General features: G+C 35.6%; 1 protein-coding gene across 1 annotated transcript in view; it reads left to right on the top strand.

Annotated features, from left to right (window-relative positions):
* Positions 1–1,942: 1,942 nt before the first annotated feature.
* LOC129567570 (protein PFC0760c-like) overlaps positions 1,943–20,520 on the top strand; it is a 28,368-nt gene continuing 9,790 nt past the window's right edge. The window contains exons 1-9 of the mRNA XM_055444623.1: positions 1,943–2,365; positions 2,498–2,786; positions 2,907–3,071; positions 3,179–3,366; positions 3,455–3,747; positions 4,805–5,155; positions 5,465–7,779; positions 15,733–15,840; positions 19,510–20,518. Coding sequence (XP_055300598.1) covers positions 15,829–15,840; positions 19,510–20,518 — 1,021 coding nt within the window. The 5' untranslated portion in view covers positions 1,943–2,365; positions 2,498–2,786; positions 2,907–3,071; ... (3 more) ...; positions 5,465–7,779; positions 15,733–15,828. The remainder of the gene's footprint in view (positions 2,366–2,497; positions 2,787–2,906; positions 3,072–3,178; positions 3,367–3,454; positions 3,748–4,804; positions 5,156–5,464; positions 7,780–15,732; positions 15,841–19,509; positions 20,519–20,520) is intronic.

The following is a 20,520-nucleotide window of genomic DNA, read 5'->3' as shown; positions in this document are numbered from 1 at the left end:
ATTGTAAGCGCCTCTAATCACGGTTTCGGAAGTCTGTGTTTTGGTTCTATTCGTTGTCATTGAATTATTTCATTATCATTTAGCATAAGAATCATTTGGATTTGGTGCATTTTTTTCATACTAACACGTGCTATTTCAAATAGGTGGCAGATTTGTTAGAATATTTCAATAATGCTTTGGGTGCTTATAGAACAAATAATGTTCTAATCACCATAGGTGATGATTTTAATTATCAACATGACCGGCATGGTTCAATAACCTTGACATGTTTAACTTCCTTATCTTGAATTGCCATAACACTCTAAATTCCCTTACCAATAACACTCGATTGCTTGGTGATTGATGCATTTAACCACAAATTTTTATTGGTCATAAACTTGATTAAATCAACTCTATGTTTTATTGGAGAAGAAACATCAATCAACGACAACTCAGCGGATTGAAGGTGAACGCATTCTATTCAACACCATCGTGTTACTTGAAATCTTTGTACGATTCGGGCATCAAATTTCCAACAAAAAGTGATGATTTCTTCCCATATGCATCTGATCCACACTCATTTTGGACCGGCTATTTCACATCGAGAACAACGCTTAAGCGATTTGAACGAATCGGAAATCATTACTTGCAGGTATGGAATTGCTTGTTCCGGATAAAATTCATGCTTTTTGGATAAACTTTAACTAAAATGATTGTTTTTTGATCAAATCAAAAACGAACTTAAATCACAAACTAAAGACAGATTATTTTGATCACGTAAAATCAACTTCCATCCAACTCTACTAAATTCCGTTCAATAATTGACTATATTTTCAATTTCTGACCGCTTTTTCCCATTTCCAAGGTGTGTAAGCAATTGAGTGTGTTAGCAAAGAAGAAAACGGCCAGCTTTGAGGAAAATCTTTCGAATTTGCGCGAAGCGATGGGTGTAATGCAGCATCATGACGCGGTAACAGGCACTGAAAAGCAACATGTAGCTGAAGATTATGCACGTTTGTCATTTGTCTTTCTAATTTCATATGTTCGTTGTTGCTGCGTCTTTCTGTCTTCAATTTACGTTTCCGAATAACCTACATTTAACATTGAACCGATGAGAAAGACAAAAAATAATGGAAGAAAAGGCAAAAGGAATAGCAACAACTAAAACCCAGTCCAGCACACTCTGTTCATTCTAAACACGGCGAATTTCGGTAATTGAGTAGAAACAACGAATAACGCGTAAATAGTCATCACGCGAAAGAAACGAAACGAAAAGAAAAAAAACATTGCTATGCTCTATTTTTAACTTTCCAGTTTTATTTAAATTCATTAATGAATGAAGAAAAGGCGTTTTTCAAGAGATATGAATAATGCGAACTGTCATTCTGTCGAAGTTATTCGATAAAACCTGAATTTATTGAAGGAATTTTCGAAGGAAAGAAAGAAAAAAACGTCCCAAAAGAAAGAATAATCAAATAGCATGGTTTCGAACGAAAAAAACAAAAGCCGAAAAAATATATATAGAGAGCCGATTTTTGTTGTTGCTTTGCACAAAAGAATTATCATAAAAATGTATCCGAAGGCTAAGTACCATCATATTACCATGTAATTGTAACCACTTCGACGTTTTTTGCTTGCGAAATTAAATTCAATGAATCGGTTTTTGTTGTTGTTCCGTTCCTTTTGCCATGTCTCTTTATTCGTGTCATCTGATACATGTAGTATTTCGTTTATTTCATTTATTTTTTTATTCTTCTTCTTCTGACTGTACACAATTTTTCTCTTGTATTCACTGCGTTGTGTGTACATATTTTTTTTCGCAAATATTTTCAGTAAACAAAACATCAGCCGTGCAGAAACAGCAAAAGAATGTGGTTGGCAAAACGAACGCATTTTCTCTGTGTATAAATACATCGATCGTGTTTCGACGCTGTTTGGACCAAATATATCAAGCCGACCGATTTTAGTGCGGATCGAATTTTGCAATGTTGATGCATTCGATATATGGTTACACAACCACAGGCCATTGCATCGCATTCAGTCGATGATGATGACGACGACACCGACGAAAAGAGATGACTTTGATTTTGATTAAGGTTTACTTTATCACGACGCCTGTAGCCTAAATTTAAATTTGGAAAGTGTGGCCATGCCACGAAACATCTCTAGCAATAGCGGCATTAACATCAGCAGCGGTGATGTGTTGGCCGTTGAGATGAAGCCTAGGGGGTAGACACAACATTTAAAACTTGAATCTTTTTAGATCTTTTCAAATCTATAGGAATCTCAAATCTCGAGCAAATCCAAATACTTTTGAATCTCTATGAATCCTTATAAATCTTCTCAAATCAAAATGGCTGACTTGTCAAGAAGGTCAAACAAATCAGTAAGATTTTTACAAATCTTTTCAAATCCCTTCAAATCTCAATGAATCTTCACGAATCTGAACACCTCTACACAAAATCAATTAAGTATTTTGAAAAACGAACGTATCTCAGATCTTGTGTCTATCCCCTAGGATGAAGCCAAAACAAAGATGGGATATATGTGCGCTGCCCGAGTGTTCGAAATTGGCCATGGTGTGCGGAACAAATGCCGATTTTGTGCAATGCAACATCTCAAGGTGGGTTTGGTGTTTGCCGCCTGCGCCGCCACACACAATTTACCTAATTGGAATGTCATTTTCTGGTCCATGTCCCATGATAATTGTTTATTTTTGGACGAAAAAAACAACAATAACACATACAAGTTAGGGGACGACAAGTACATCAGCTCAGCAAATACTGTCCGTTAGATATATTCTCTGGGTAAATATCGATAAGTCGGCAACCGATTCGAAACGGAAACATTTATCCATCTTTTTGGTTATATGTTTTCTGTTGCTATTACATCTCTCTTTTTCCATTTTTTTCGGTCGTTGTTCACAGTGACGCTGTACTCATGAAAAAATCCATACGTAATTTAATCACTGCTCCTCAAAGTAATTTTCGAATTTTTCGGAATGGGCAGCTCGTGTATGGCGATGATGATGATGATGACTATCAGGAGCATGCTTTACAATCCATATTATCCCCGTACTTTGGTGCAAATTCGTAATATTGTGGAATTTTTTTTAATTCAAAATGCAGATCCACTGAGACGATGATAAAATAATTTTGCTTTTCTCTCCCTCTCCCTCTCTCTATCTCTCCATCCAAAGAAATAACGTGAACGATTTTATATCGCTGTTGGTGAATAAGTTGCAATATGATGACACAGGCAAACGATATTATTTTGGATTCGGAAACAGCGGAAAATCAACTCTTTGCATGTATTACATCAAATTCCAGCCATTTACCAAAGCAATCGATATTGAAACGTGTTCTTGACTTACAACTACTTGCAAAGGTAAACATTTTTCTCTCTCCTTCATTCCGACGAAAAAAATCATATAAAAAACGGAAGTAAACTAAAACGATTGATTCCATTCAAATAGAAAACCATTCCATATGTTGCCCAAAAATATGCCGAGCACTCAAAAGGATGGGAAAATTTAATCAGAAGCAAACAATGGCCACACTTACATGTCATCGCATTGTATGAGAAACTGGGATGCCAAATAACCCATCAAAATCCCGTTGATGTAATTGACTATGAATATTTGAAAAGTACGTGCAATTTGAGTGACGAAGAAATATATGAGATTGGAGCGACTGCGCTCGACTCCTCCATCATGCTGACATTTCAGAGTTGCGGCCAACAAACCAATCATAATCATCATAATTTGGGGTAATTCGGATAACATTAGGACACACTTAAATCGTGTTATTCTAAAAAATCATTACTTGTACTTTTAAGTATCCATTAGTTAAACTAAATGATCAACAGTTCATTGTAAATGCAAGCGTATTCGATTTAGATCCAAAGCTTTGTCCACGTCATTTCATGAAATACGTACAAAAAACACGAGAATCATTCAATGCATATAAACTGTTTCTAGGTGCTAAACATTTGTGATATTTTCTATCGTTGATTTTTGTTTTTTATTGTATCAAAGTGGCTTTTAATCTGTCTTGTAACTTTTCCGTAACATTTTCTATTCGTTCAATAAATTTAAAAAAAGTGTAATCAAAACAAATCATCAACTGTATTTTTCAAAGCCGTATTTGAAGCGATTGGCAAGAAATGGCGCTAAAGAAAAGTTTGCAACGTCACTTTCAAATGATTTAATGTCAATTATGAAAACTCACGTAATTATCACCACGAATTTACTCTATTCACTCGTCGTATTTAGCCAGAATTCATTGTATGTGAGAATTTTTCCATTAAGTCACCTGTTCCTAAGGTGTGGATTTGTATCTTCTTTTTCTGGATTTGTTCATATATTTGGATGAATCGCATTAGCAACGGACTATTACGACTATTCGAAAAAAAATCGTATAATTTTTATTCGATTAGTTCAACGTTATTTTTAAATTTAATTGCATTCCGTATGGTCGATACATTTAGCATTGGAAAATTTATAGTTCATCGTGATAATATCATTGTAAATTTAACGATTTTGAATTTAATTTTTAAAAACCCATTTTTTGTCGTGTTTATTGCACTGAAAAACGGCTAAAGTCATCGAAGAGATAACATTTCCTCAATTAAATCGATAACAACCGTAATATTTATTGACAACGAACAACGAGCCGCCGATAAGTGAATCAAACATCTCAAATAGGTTAGCGAAACGAATTCCCATTATTGTACGATCAGATTACGACGACGATAAATTGTGAGCGGTTCGTTCTTTTCGAGTTGATTTTGATTGGATTGAAAAAAAAAACATTTTTATCGACAGACCGGTGTACAAATCCATCATTCAAACCATTTGACGACAATAAATGCAACGCATAAAGGTGATCTTCCATTTGGTTCGACTAAAAATTCGTCTAAAGTTTGCGGATGAAATATATCGGGAATGCCATGTTCTACATAACTGCACACACAGTCACGCAAAATCAATTTGCAAACACTAACACCGAACATCATCAATTGCCCAGTCCCGATCCATATTCGGTGTGCATTGATCCACTTGGTCCATACGGATTGGACACTACCGATGAAAAGAAACCACCAATCATTCTACTTCCGTATACAATTGACAAATTGCCTAGAAAGAGCAGCGGTGATCTACATCAGATGGTTTCAGGTGAGCATGGATATTTGGATTTTTTTTTTATTTTTTCTAATTGAATTTGTTTTATATTTCAAGTAGCGAAAAATTAAACATTGAATCAAATGAATAAAAAAATTTAATTGGACGCATACCATTTTATTCATGTTTTTGTGTTTGACTTTAGTCACTTTGCTTCAAGAAAAAAAAATTGGTTCAGAGTCATTCATAAACATGTGAATTAGTAAAAAAAAACAGTAAAATAGAAAAAAATGCAAGAAGAAAAAAAACGAAAAAAAAAACTCAGAAAATAATCGTTAATCAATTTTTTCCAATCAATTCCAGAACTCACACGACATCAGTAAGCAGTACGAAATCGTTGTTGAGCGACACAAGTTCGGATCAAACCGGTGCTCATTGGGGTAGTGAATCGATTTTTGTGATAATGATATGATGGCATTAATATTTGCACTTTTGCTATTAACGCTAATCACTTTAGTTTCTATTAAAATAATCGGTTAAAAACCGTTCGATAGATTTGCTCAAATTGAAAATTCGGATAATAAATCCCATTTGGATTTAGATTATAAAATAGTATTGGAAACAATGACAAAGAGTTTCAATTAAAGAAATAAGTACAATCGATTTGATCAGAGCTGAAAAAAACACTCTGTGTGTGTGCGCACGTAACTAAGAACGCACTCACAGTAGATGTGCGGTGCACATAACGCTTGTATTTTTGGTGTGCGTGCACATTTACATAGATTTCGGTTCTACTGTCAAATTTTGGCGGAATCGTTCGTTGGCAGATGCCAACTGTGAGTGCGTTCTTAGTTACGTACGCGCACACACAGAGTGTTTTTTCCAGCTCTGGATTTGATAGAGGAAGCGAAAAAAAACAGTGTATAATTTAGATAATAATTCAAAATAGCCCGTGTTTGGACTTTACTGTAAATGTTTTTTGTACATGCGTTCAATAAATCGTTGTGATGTCGCTTGTACGTGTAACGGAAGGAAAAAAAATATTCCACTTGTTTTCTTTCTGTAAATGCTTATCGATGACTTTTGAGTACTCTTTCACCAATACTCTAATTGATTGGTGAATATCGCGTTGAAAGTACATGCGATCACTTTTTGTTTTAATTTGCTGGTTCTGTGCTTGCTTCTGAAAAGTGCTTGCACTTCTCAACGGAAGCAGTAGCATCAGGTTCTGCTTTCTTATTTATTTATGCTTTTTTTAATGATGTGAATGGGTTTTCAATGGGCAGTAGCAACGAGCTTACATGTCGGCAAATATGTCACGTAGACAATTGGAAACAAAACAACGCATTACATTGACATTCTAGCGACTTAAGCGTTCCATTTATCTATTTTACCACGAATTCCTATTGTCGTTTTTATTCTTATGGTCGCGGTAAACAGCAGCCGGTGTTGGCATTAGCAGCATCAGTGGTCACAGCGTTGTGTTCTCCGATGAGTGTGTGTGTGCAGTAAACACATCTGTGCACACAAGCAATCGGCACAGACGAGCTAAGCGTTAGTTTCGTGTTAGCGATATATCGAGTCTGTTATATTTGTTTTTTTGTGTGTGTGTCAAATCAGAAGTTACCAAGTTCAAAACAAAACAACAAACAAGTAATCTCTAATAGCAACACACACAAAAACTATACGAAGCAATTGAGACATCTTGAGCATTGTGTGAGTTTGGATTGAATACAGTTCGCTTTGTTTTTGTTCTTTTGTCGTTCGGTTTTCTTCTTTCGCAAAAAAACACCTTTGCAATTTTCAAAACCGTGATAGTGTGAGTTGTAATTGCTATCGCGCGTGTTAAATCTCCCTCCTTTTCTCTTTGTGTTGATGTAATTGTGCAAAAACGCAGCATTGAACGACTGTATGATACGTCGATTGGATTATGTGAACAAAAATTTGGTGTGAATCATGCGAGTGCGGATGTAATGTTTCGATTCTCGGTGACAAACCATTGAATAGTGTTGTTCCGAAACTGTTTACCGTAGCAATTCTCATTTTTCTTCGTGTGATTTTTTTTTTCGCTGTATTTGGCTCTAGAGAATTATCAGAGAGTGTCATTCGAGTAACAAGCGACCAAATTGTAACATAACTAACGAATTAATGAAAAGTTTATTGTTTGCCTAACAAAAACAACAACTAATTTCGCGGCTTTTCCCTTTTAATCATCGTCTGTGACTCATAACAACCGAAAAAACATCGCTAACAAGAACGGAAAAATAAATTGCCACGGAAAACCGTTCATAATTGAAACGAAATAAGTTCGAGTGAGTGAAATAGTTTAAAATTGAAGGGACAGTTGCAAAATTCAATTCGTAATCACTCGGTCATGGTCGAAGATAAAAATATTATTGATAAATTGTGAATTGACCAAAGAATCCACAAAATCAAACAAATCGAATTGTGATAATGCACGAAGTGTTTAGCCGTTGATTGCAGTTGAGAATAGCAAGGAACAACAACAACAGCAGCCACGTCAGCATCACCATCAACATCAGCATCGACCATTTCAGTTTGGTGTACGTGGCGGTGAAAAGAAAATACAAGAAGTTACCGTTATCGCTGCAGATCACAATAGTCTAAACGCAAATTTTACCATTGATTCACGGGCTTGCTACAAACCTGAGAAAAAGGTAATTGAAAAAACACACTACATCAAAATATGAAGTACGCAAAAAAAATAAATTACACAAAATATCTATCAATATTTTGAACGAAAACCCAACAAAACGGAGGAAATCTCATTTGCAATTGCCATTTTGATTTTTCGTATGCCAAAGAGATGGAGAGAAGAACGCGGACGCAAAGTGCTTTGGATAATGTTAATATTATTCATAAACAAGCGTTTGATTTCTCTAGTTCAATGCTTATTGCCCAGAGAAAAAAAATGCACATTGAAAAGAAAAGAAGAAGAAAAAAACAAACAAACAAACCACCTCAACATACAAAACGAGAAGAAGATGAAGAGAAAATAAGCCGAACGAATGAAAAAAAGAACATATCAGGATGGTAGAAGCACCACACGTAATAGATATTATCCACTTAAAGTGTTCAAGTGAAAGAAAGAAAGATATCTGCAGAGAAAAAAAAATGAATGCACTTTGGCTCAACGATACACATATATCGACTGTTTTCATTTCAATTCAATTTCTTTTTTGCATTTTCATAATCACTTTTTTTCGTGAACACACTTCACATTCTGAGTTGCATTTTGTTTTGGCGCACTCGTTATATATATATATGCATATGTATATTTTGTTCGACCGTTGGTTGTTTGGTTTTGTTTTATTTGATTAGTTTTTTTCTTCTGTTTCTCTTTTCTTGCACTTATTTGTTAATCGAACATTTTTTCTGCTCTGTTATCATTGTGCGCTCGGTTCGTGGTGGTCGTTCCGCTGTTGTTTGTTATTCATTGCTCGCTGTTTCTAATGGCGTGTGCTGCTGGTCTATCGGCGAAATGTAGCGAAATTCTTTAGCATATTACGATACAGTCCGTATCATTTGACAGCATTTAGTCATATATAGATATATATTTTTATACTGTTTTTTTTTTCATTTCGCTTTATTTCTCCAGTTTGAATATATACATTTTCTGTGTATTTATATTTTTACTTGCTTTCCTGTTTCCTTGCTTTCAACACAATCCATCATAATCGAAAAGAAAAAAAAACAGAAATTGAATCGAAGAACGCGATTGTTGTGTTTGTCTTGAAGCTTACGTAAGAGAAAGGTCAACGAATTCCATTATAAAAATATCGATTTTTGGTTTTCTATATCCTATACACACATATATATTTTTTTTTCTCTCCTCCAATCTGGTTTTCTAAAAGGGATGTGTGTGCATGTGTTTCTCTAGCTCAAAATGTGCTATGTTACACTTACGATACACAAATTGAAGCGCTTGTCGCGTATGTTATATGGCTATGTGATGATGATTGCATGCATTTCTCATGTTTTATGAATATCGGGTGGAAATGTGTTTGCGATTTCGAGCAAATGCAAATTATATACAACTACTCTCTTCCTCTCTCTCCCTCTGTGTGTGTGTGTCTCCATTCTGTCATCAAATATCGAAAAGGATCTATCATTTGAATGTATTTCTGTCGTTTATATCAAATTCTACATTTCTGTGGCTGTCGCTACTTATTTTCATATGGTGGCACTTTTCATCATTCATAAAATATTTTTTGTTGTTCTTGTTTTTTGCTGCTGCTGCAATTATTCGTGTTCATCATGTTTCAGCACGGCACTGAAAATGACTCATACTATGTAATTATTTTATGTGCTACTACAACTTTGTGGCAGATAATGAAGAAGAAAACTGGCGGCATACACAGTAAACACAGCGAGAGATTAGAAATGCTACAATTTAAATTCAAATACACCAAAGGAGAAGAGAAGGAAAAACGAACGCATGTGAAATTAAATGTGTCAATAAACAATGAAGAAAGAAGTGTATTGAATGCGAACATTCGACGTTCCATGCAACAGCTTTACGGTTTGCTGCATTTATTCTCATCACTAAGTCTCTCTATCTCTCTCACCACAAATGATATATTCGTTCCATGCGTTTGCATGTTTTTTTTCCTTCTTCTTCTTCTTTCCGTTTTGGATTCGCTCAGATCGAGAACTAGTCGAAATGCTTAGGCGGAATGAATTCCATTTGAAATGAAATGATATGCATCTTGTGTCTCGTCATCGGTTTTGCTTCAATCGAAGGCAAATCAAAACTGTTTTGAAATTTCGATGACTTTCAATGAGGTGAACCACATACGAAAAAGTAACAAACGATTTAATTTCGTATCCAAAAGCAAAATAATACCTGGATTGCCGCTGAAAGCAATCGGAAATGGTGAGCATCGCATCAATTTTCAATAGTTTATCTAATCATTTCAGGCCGGATTCGACTTATTGAACTCGTTTTCCAGCAAATTATGGCATTTCGATTGAGAGATGCCCCTTTTTTGTGTGCTTTGTAAATAAATAAAGCATGCGTACAATGATTTACGAGTTCATCGGGGCCGACATGAATTTTCCCAGCATTCCGAAAACAATCAAAAATCGCGGTGCCGGTGAAAAGAAGAAACAAAAAACTAACGTACACAATCGAAATTCAAAAGAGTAGAAAAAAATCATCTCTCCGAACTGATTACAATAGAAAAGTGGAAGTTGATACACAAAACAGCGGAAAGATTTACCGTTTCTATGGCAAACAAACGGTTTCAATACGCACACATATACCTAAGATATAAGACGAATTGTCGTCAATTTTATTTATCTCTCTCTCTCTCTCTCTCATGATGAAATATGTATGTCAATCAGCAAATCCACATACAAAACAATAAAAAGAAGCTGACCGCAACAATGTTTATGTGTATTAGATAGGAAAGAAAAATAAAAGAAAAGTGTAAGTTAACCGAAAAACTTGATGAACTTTATGGAGAGTTTCACCGTGCAACACATTTATTTTGAATGAATCGCGATCGATGTTGAAATAGCCTTAAAGAGCGATTACTTCCATTCATTCGTGATTTTTATTTGTATATTGCATTTGAAAAAGAGATTTATATCATCGGATAATCAGAAACTGAATGATAATACCTTTATCATGTATTTGTATGCAAAATAAAGAAGAAAATCTAATTCACAGAATTGAATGAATTGGCCATTGAAATTCAATAATTCATCCAAATTTAAAGCAACGCAATCGCCCGCAGGAAAATAAGCCATCAAAAAGTGTTCCACAAACACACACACACACACACTGGCTACTATGTCAACAAACAAAAAACCATAAAACAGAAGAAAGACGAGAGAAAAAAACCGACTGATTCGACCGATTGTGTGTATGACACCTGTATGAATCGAAAACATAATTTTCGTGATGTGATTATCATTTACATAACGTTGATCCGCACATAAAATGAAATATTTATACAACATTTCCGTTACTTGATGCGTGTATGGGGCTTTGCACGCCGAATAAAAATAAAGCGGTTAAATTAGCAATTAAATTAAAACGAGTCTTTGCCATACTTTTTTTTCGCTCTCGATCTCTGCCTCTCTTTCTATCACACACACTCTTAAAATACTGAACTTTAAGTACATGGAAGAAGGACAGTTGATTAACCTGAACTGCGAGAGAGTTCGCTCGATGGCTGATCGTCCAAAAATGAGATTTCTTCGCGCATGAATTATTTTCGGATTTTCGGTGTGCTGCTGATGATTGTAACGTTTTATAATGTATATATATGGATAAAAACGACACCACTCAATCGCAATTGGTTCGGTTCTATGTGTTGTTGTTCATTTTTTTTCGACGAATCATTCGAATTAAACCGTGCATTTGAATTCGCAACGCGCTTAAAATCATTATGGCGTAAATAGTTGAAATGCTTTTTTCCCCCTGACTTTTTTTTTGGATCACATCACACATTTTTATCAGAATAGCTAAGGTGTGGTCGACCGAACTTCGTATCACATCGAATGCACGATGCCACCACAATGAGAGTGAACCGAGTAAAAAAAAAACAACCAACCAAATGAACGTATGAAGAAAAAGGCCATAAAACACACGTCCTGAAAACTAGCAGATGATTATAATTTATGTGAATCAGCCATAAATTTTGTCTGATGGCTGTTTTTTATACCGAAAAATGATGGCGTTTTTGGCACCCAACCGACAATTTGCAACGTTGCAAAAAAAAATGCTAAATTTGGTAAATCGACACGAGCGAGCGAGAAAAAAAATAAAGTGCTGTTCTGTATTGTGTGGAAATTCATTAAAAGACCATGAACAGATGAGATCGATCAACTTGTAATGGCATGCTGTCATTTTAATACATATCAATATTAATCGATCGAAATTATACTGATCTTACTTGGCTAAACACAATAAAAAAAATGGTGGTTTCGTTTAAAATGTGAGGTAGCGCGAACGCTATCAACCACGAAATTTTATTTCAAGTCATTTCATTTGATATGAATGCTAATTTCATTCCGACTGCTTTTGTTCACCGGCTCACCTTTTTGATTTATTTTTGTTGGCTTTCATCGAGATTTTCTCCAAAAATAAAACGCTCATTTCGGTGTGCTGAAATTCTAAGCACAATTGCGAATGTGTGATGGCATAGAGATTATGGAATAGAGAGAGAAAGAAGTTGAACTGAGAATGTAAAAAAAAATGTACAGTTTTTCGTGATTGATACGCTAAGCACAGTATCGTTCGAAATTTCCAAATTTCCGTTGGTCATCTCATCAAATATGTACGCAAATGCCCTACTCCACATTTTTTGCTTGTGTGTTGAATCCATTGAGAGGCATATCGACACATTGATTTTTTTGTGGAATGTCACGTTTTGAAAAGTGCTTTTTTTGCGGCCAATCTCATTTTGAGGCATTTTCTATAAAAATTCCCCCACATTCCATCACAAGATATCTCATGCACATAAAATAGAAAAGAATGTTTTTTTTGTTCTGTTTTGTTTCTGGTCAACGCATAACAATGAACTGTGTCACACACAGCACAGGATTTATATATCGTTTGTAAAATAGATTATGCATTTAAATGTTATCACCGCTTAAGTGATTGCAACATTTACATATATGTATATATCACCCATTCTTATAGGCCTGCATGATGTGTTCGATGCTTCCGAGAACTGTAAAACTGAGAAAAAGAAATCATTTTAATTTCTTCTAAATGTGATTAATGTAAGATAACGTGGGTCGAACGTATTCATCATCTCTTAAGCTCGCATGCACTGCACATTTCATACGTCACTTGAGCCGAAACATATGAACACACAGAAGAAAAAAACAACGAATGAAATCAGACACAATGCTTTTAATTGACAAAAAAAATGTACCGCCCGAAAATAAAATGAGCATGCATATCAAGACGAATGAGACAAATAAAATGAAACGAACAAGAGAGGATTTTTTTTACTAAAATTAGTCGTACTTCTACACTGGGCTAGCTCAAGCATTGCAATTGTATATACGTGGTGTTGCAGAACCTCTTTAGCTCAGAAACTTAGCATAGAGCGAGAGAAACAACACATCGTCGTTCTTTCGTTCAAGTCCAATAAGCGTGAATGATTCTCTTTTTTGTCTACGTTGCTGCTGCTGCTGCTGCTTGTGTTATTTGTGCTACTCCTGTTTTTTCGCCGTTGGTGTCTTTAAATTGTAATAAAATGTGAAACTGCAATAAAATCAAGAGGGGAAAAAAAAGAATGGCCAGCAAGAAAAAACATTCGACAGAACACAAGCATAGACGAATTTTGTTGTAAAAATCAACTGATTCGCTTACAAGATATCATATACAATAAGTTTATAACAAAATTGACTGAATGTTTCTGTAGGCGATTTTCGCTGTGGCAGCAGCAGCAGCGGCGCAGCTGTTATTGTTTCATTCCAATTGATATTCATAAATGTTGAAACGTGTACACTTTGTACAACAAAATGGTCATAACTTATTGAATCATTTTGACGGTTTCGTATCGGTTGGCAACGTTTTTAATTGGAATTATGTCACCGAGAGAGTGAACACTGAGCACAAACACACACACACACACACACACACAGAGTGTGTGTGACACCACAAAAAACATCGCTGGCAATTACAATTTTCACGATTGCTTTGTCCGATAGAGTTTGCAATTCCATTATCATTTCATATTATTGTTATTACTATAACAAACTGTATGGCGTAAATGTCTATTGGGCCGCTGCTGCGGCTGCTGCTGCCACCGTCGCCTGTTTTTGTTGTTTTTGTCAATTGCTGGTTGTTACTGTTGTTATTGTCGCGTAGCCGACATGTTTTGTTTCTTTTCCTATTTTATGCTCATGTCGTCGATGCAAAATGTCGATGACACACTTCAATCTGAACTGAATTGAAAGAGAAATGTGCAATTGGCGGTAATAAATTGAATTATATGTGCGAGATGTACCGTAATTCAACCGTTAAAAATTACATGAGAATTTTTGATTATGGCAGAGTAGAGAACAAACAAATAAACCGAAGCGGTAGTGCACATAAATCCGACCAACAACAACAACAACAACAACAGCAACAAAACACAAATCATAAAAGATCGAGAGAAAAAAATACGCAGAAAAGATAGAAACCCCCAAAATGAAAATGAAAACGAAAAGAAGCAATTAACTTTCATGCAAACAGAAATCTTAGCATGCAACAAGAAAATGTGTTGCTCGAACAAAGGCGATGACGAATAATCAACTGCACAATTCCAAAGATAACAACAACAGTAGCAGCAGCATAAAACAAGAACAAGGTTCGTTACCAAAGAAAACACATGCTGCACAAATGAAGAGATGATACCGAAAAAAAACAAGAGAGAAAAAACGAACGTCTGCGAACTATTGCTCATATAATGCTATCGTTAGTGGGTAAAAATAGATTTTCGTTGTAGCGTCTCGTAATACGCGAAAACGAAAAACTGATTCCGTGTGAGCAAATTGCAACGAGTGCGCCTAGCAATGGTGCAAGCTATGTGTATGAGCGTCGTCGTTGTCGTCATCGTCGAACATGCAACATCCTTGAATAAGTCTCTGAATTGCCAATCGATTTTGATTTGCCGTTCTCACAACAAACGGTTTGAAGTAATTAAAATAAAACGGAAAAAAATGTACGCTTTAATATATCCATACTGGAATATATATAATCGAGTGTTTACAATCTTACACGAAGTGGCAATACCGACGAAAAATCAAACGCATCATCGAACTCCTATGATTGCATTTTGGCTCTAGGTTGAATCAATCGATTGCAGGCCGCGCTAGCGTCCTATCTAAATACATTATAATGAATAAGTACAAACTAATACATATGCATTTCTACTATGAATACGTTTCATGCTATGTGTTTTAATTTCATTTAATTTTGGAAATTGAAAAAAAAATATTTCTCGACAATATATATTTTAAAACATCATTTCAATAAAAAAAAACTTCCAAGTAAAAATGAATATATTGATATTGAGTAAGAAAATTCGGTGAAATCGGTGAAATACTTGAATCAAACATAAACGTTTGAAAAACGTACGACGCGCGCCAAAGCATAAGTGATGTCAAAGTGTGTACAAAGAGTGAAGCAATAGTGCGTTTAATGCTATGTGCTATAGTGTCTCTGTTGATGTTGATCGCTGACGTTCATAGTGGAAGATCGATTGTAATGAATATGCATTAATGATGAGCGAAGCCCGTTCCAACCCGAATGTGAATAATAGAATTAAATTAAATGCGAACAAAAAAAATCACACACAACGACAGAACTATCAGTTTCACAATCAATTAAAGTTGGTCACGTCCAAGCCATAAATCCCTTGGTTAACTAACCGATGTTTTTCTGCTCGTGCATTCTTTTTTTCTTCTATATTCAGTCATTCATTCACAGTAGTACACACATTGAAATGAGGAAAACAGCAGAAACCAGATTCTATATGATAAAGTAAACGTAATTCATATGAATTGATTGCAATATAAAAAAGTGTGTTCTTTGAAAATTGTTTTTAAATCCGATTTGAAATGTTGTGAAGCCATTCATTGACGCTTCTTCGCCTTAGCATTCGATTCGAAGCGAAGCGGTGATTGACGATTGGCCATTTGAACTTGAGCATTCCACAGTCAAATTAAAGCCTGCAGAGAGCAACGGATAACCGATGGATCCAAAGGTATGTAGATTTTTCTTACTAACCCTTGAACAATCGCACTATTTACATTCAACGATGATTTGCCTAAAATGATGTTGTAGTTGAAATTTCTTGTTACCATCAGCGCGAATTGAAAAAAAAAAATATAAATGCGTTTGTTGTACATTTTTCTTTGTCAGGCTTATGCTTTTTTCTTTGGTTGTTACTCATACGAACGACAGCTACGGAATGATTGTATGTCTATGATATAATGTCTTGACATTAAAGTTATTGCAATATTCTTAATGCATTAACAGTTTGATTTGGTTTATTTACACTTTTCTGTATGACTTTAAGAAACTCGGTTCATTGTGTGCGATTACATTAGTGTACGATAGCCGATAGCTGACTGTAAAAAAAAAGAATCTCAGTAATAAAACACAGACACTGAATTCACCACAAAGTTGTCAGCGGTGTTTGCAATGTCTGTCTGTCTATCTGTCTGAATGTGGATATGTATGTGTCAAATGGCGTAAGCAGTGTATATATTGCGAAAATATTAAGAACAGTATTTAAATCCAGAATAAGAAACTTTGTGTGTAACATGGTAAACGAATGAAATATTGAATTAACCACGAAAGTATTGACAACAAAATCAAAATTTTATGTGTAGACAGACGAAATTGTTATTGCATGTAGCCAGTATTTGGCGAAATATATAAACAGAGCATTGAAGTTGCTGGCTATGCAGTGCTGCTGGTGAACAGATCTGTTTAACAGCAGCTATTGGTTGCGTGCATATTTGCTTTAACGCGCGTTCGTTCATCTCCCGATTCTCACACACAGTGTTTGTCTCTTGCATTCACTTGTGTCTCGTGTGTTTTATACGCGTCCCTTTCTGTTTCTGTGTGAATGCAAGAGACAAACACTGCGAATTTCGTCAAGTGTACCAACCAATGTCAAAGCCGAATTCAAATTCAACGGTTTTCAAATCCAACACTATGCAATCGAATGTTTCCAATGTTTGTGTTTTCTTTAATCAAGTGCAGAGGAGAAAAAGAACAAAGCTAATGAATTTTAAATTTATTTTTTTGTGTTCTGTTTTTAGTTGCCTCATTTTTCATTTTTTCATCGCACTGTCGTTTTTATTTTTGAATCTTTAAAATTGTAAAACAACGAAAACAAATGAAGTGATTGTATTGTAAACAAATGAAGTATTTATTTTTATGAAAATCATGAACAAAGAATGACAACCATTTTCTGGGTTATTTTGCCTTATTTCAACTTGACACGATTGTGACTTTTTTCAATAGATGGCACTGTATGTGTCACACGTAAATACCATAGATAATCTATGAAAAACTTTGAACTTTCATTGATTTTGGGTTTTTTCAATAGATGGATTTATAAATTTCATGTACAAATATCATGAAAAGTTCAAATAGGGCAAAGCTGGTACACACACGGAAGAAATGTTTAGATATTCGCTACGCCCAATTTTTTTTCCTTGAAAAAAAAACCAAAATTTGAGATTTCTCGGACAAAATTTATTTTTCGAAGATACATTATGTATGTAAAATGGAGGCGCCGAAATAAATTTTGTCTGAGAAATCTCAAATTTTGGTTTTTTTAAGGAAAAAAAATTGGGCGTAGCGAATATTTAAACCTTTTTTCCGTGTGTGTAGTCATTCTTTTATCGTTTAATTTAAAAACGACACTGAGATGCAAAAATGAAGAATGAGACAAATAAACACAGAACACAAAGAAAACAAATTGAGCATTAATTGGTTTGTTCTTTTTCTCCTTTGCACTTGATTCAAAATACACAAACATTGGAAACATTCGATTGCATAGTGTTTGATTTGAAAACCGTTGAATTTGAATTCTGCTTTGACGTTCGTTGGAACACTTGACGAAATTCGCAGTGTTTGTCTCTTGCATTCACACAGAAACAGAAAGAGAAGCATATAAAACACACGAGACACGAACGGCAGCTATGTGTGTGCAAGTGCATGCACGCGCGCGTCGCTTACGATGTATCTCGTGTGTTGTATGTGCTTCTCTTTTTCTTTCCGTGTGAATGCAAGAGACAAACACTGTGTGTGAGAATCGGGAGATGAACGAACGCGCGTCACAGCGAATATGCACGCAACCAATAGCTGCTGTTAAACAGATCTGTTCACCAGCAGCACTACATAGCCAGCAACTTCAATGCTCTGTATATAAATGATAATAATAATAATATTGTGAAATTGCACAACACATTATTTTTATTTTCAGTTACGTATTTCTCGGCCAAATTATTCGGTTTGATTATAATTTATATGGGATTTTTTGTGCTTGTATGAAACAACAAAACAAATCTTATCGTCTCTTTTTTTTCAAATCAAACATTGTTTTTGAATTCACCACAAAGTTATTGTTGACAACTGAAAATTGTTTGTGGCGCTAACTGTATTTCAACTGCAATATCACTTTGGGCAAAAATCTTACCGCTTCTTTTCATGTCCATTCTGATTACAAAACAGAAATATTTGACTATTTCGCTTGAACTTAATTTCTTGGCAACATTTTTTTCCATATTTGACTTCATTTAAAACTAAATATCACAACCAATGATCACTATAAAAAGTCTCCAAACATAAAGAACAATTGAATCATTTCGACTCTAGCATGAGTTTTCATTTCCATTCACCAAAATCTTTGTTGAATCAAGCCACGCACATTTTTTTTTACCTACAATATGAATTCACGCATGCATATTCAGTACATTTTAGTTCATACGGTTAGTGCAAAAGAATTTATTGTCCTACCTAACGCGAGCGCCATCTGTTCAGTTTGAACATGAAAACAAACAAATTGATCCATACAGAGTTATAATACAACAACATCTCTATATAGAGGAAACGCTGTGGTTCGTTTTTTTCGGCTTATTTTTTATACACTGCCTTCATTTCCACCGATTCATATATCGGTTGGCAGCTGGAGTCACTTTGTTTGTTTTATGTTCGCACCGAATAGATGGCACTTACGTTAGGGAGAGCAATAAATGCTTTTGCATTAAAGGTATGTTTTAGTTACAGTTTATTCATTTGCAATAAATCTTTGTTTCGTTTCGTGAAAATGTGCAATTGTACATCCTTTACTTTCTTGCATTGATAGAATAATAAAACGCATAGATTTGGTTCAGAATGATTGGAGTGAAAACAAATAGACAGACATAAATTTACCAATAAGTTTCCAGAAAAATCAAATTTTCGGCGTGAATTCAGCTTTTCTCTCATTTATTGGAAAGCATAAAGTACTTTCATTATATTTCTTATCAGAGACTAAAATTTGAAATTTTTAGTAGATAATGTTTTGAAGAAAAATAATAGAGACTTTTAACGAATAAATGCATTTCGATGTCCGTCTGTTATGAACAACGTGATATTTTGTTATGCTTCTTACTTATTCCAGTTTCAGCAAACTTACACATTTTTTGATCAATTTTGAATTTTCATTAGAATTTGCGATCAAATATTTCTGTTTTGTGGCAATTGAAATGTCGAATATGGAGGTTTTATGTTGCAGTCAAGCGATATTCTAAAGGGTTATCCAATAACAATGATAGGATTTTAAAATGAAATAAAAAAACAAATCGCTTGAGTTTAAAAAATATGCCGTTTTGTGTGTTTAATTCAAAAGAAAATGAATTTTTAATTTTGACAGGAAAATTACTTGCAATTGGTGTACGACATCTGCAAGGGCCGAGGGTGGTACAGCTCCCGAAAGTTCGGTGTCAACAGCCACGACATGGCCGATCAATTGGGCTTGCCACACAACACCCAAATTCACAAAGCCCTCGCAACCATCATCGTGACGGCGTGTGCGATGGTGAAGACCGCGTTGAAGGAGGAGCGTGTTAAAAAACGCGAGGCAACGAAGCAGCGTAAGCGTGCTGAGCGAGAAGCGCAACGACGGGTCGATGACGATGATGATGATGATGATGATGATGTCAATGTTGCGCGCCACAATGGCTCACCACAGCCAGGGACATCGGGCAGCAGTGGGTCACTGATGCAACAAATGTGGTTCAACTCGGAGCATCGGCTTCAGATTGGGGCTGCGAACGCCCGAGACCGTAGAGCTAAGGCTAGAGCGGAAAAAATGGACGAAGCTTGGGCCGCAGAACAAGAAGCCAGAGTCCAAGAAGCCGAAGCCGAAGCCATAGCCGAAGAAGCCCAAGCCGATGATGAACCGGCTCATCTTACCGATGATGATGGTGGTGTTGCATCCGAGGCCGACGACGACGGAGTCGACTACGAAAACGACAACGACGACAACGACGAAAACGACGAAAACGACGAAAACGACGACAGCGACGACAACGACGAAAACGACGAAAACGACGACAACGACGACAACGACGACAACGACGACAACGACGAAAACGACGAAAACGACGAAAACGACGAAAACGACGAAAACGACGAAAACGACGAAAACGACGAAAACGACGAAAACGACCAAAACGACCAAAACGACGAAATTGACGAAAACGACCAAAACGACCAAAACGACGAAATTGACGAAAACGACGAAAACGAAGAAGGGGATGACGATGGCGCATATTCGCCTCAACGATTTGCTCTCCGAGGCGATGAACCGTCTATCCGAGTCTCCGATTCAGAAGACGACAACGACAACGACAACGACAACGACAACGACAACGACAACGAC

The sequence above is a fragment of the Sitodiplosis mosellana genome, unplaced genomic scaffold (assembly GCF_009176505.1).
Source record: "Sitodiplosis mosellana isolate CC-2019 unplaced genomic scaffold, AAFC_SMos_1.0 Smas_scaffold_11, whole genome shotgun sequence".
NCBI lineage: Eukaryota > Metazoa > Arthropoda > Insecta > Diptera > Cecidomyiidae > Sitodiplosis > Sitodiplosis mosellana.
Note: the sequence above shows the minus strand (reverse complement) of the source record. Positions and strands in the feature narration are given on the sequence as shown.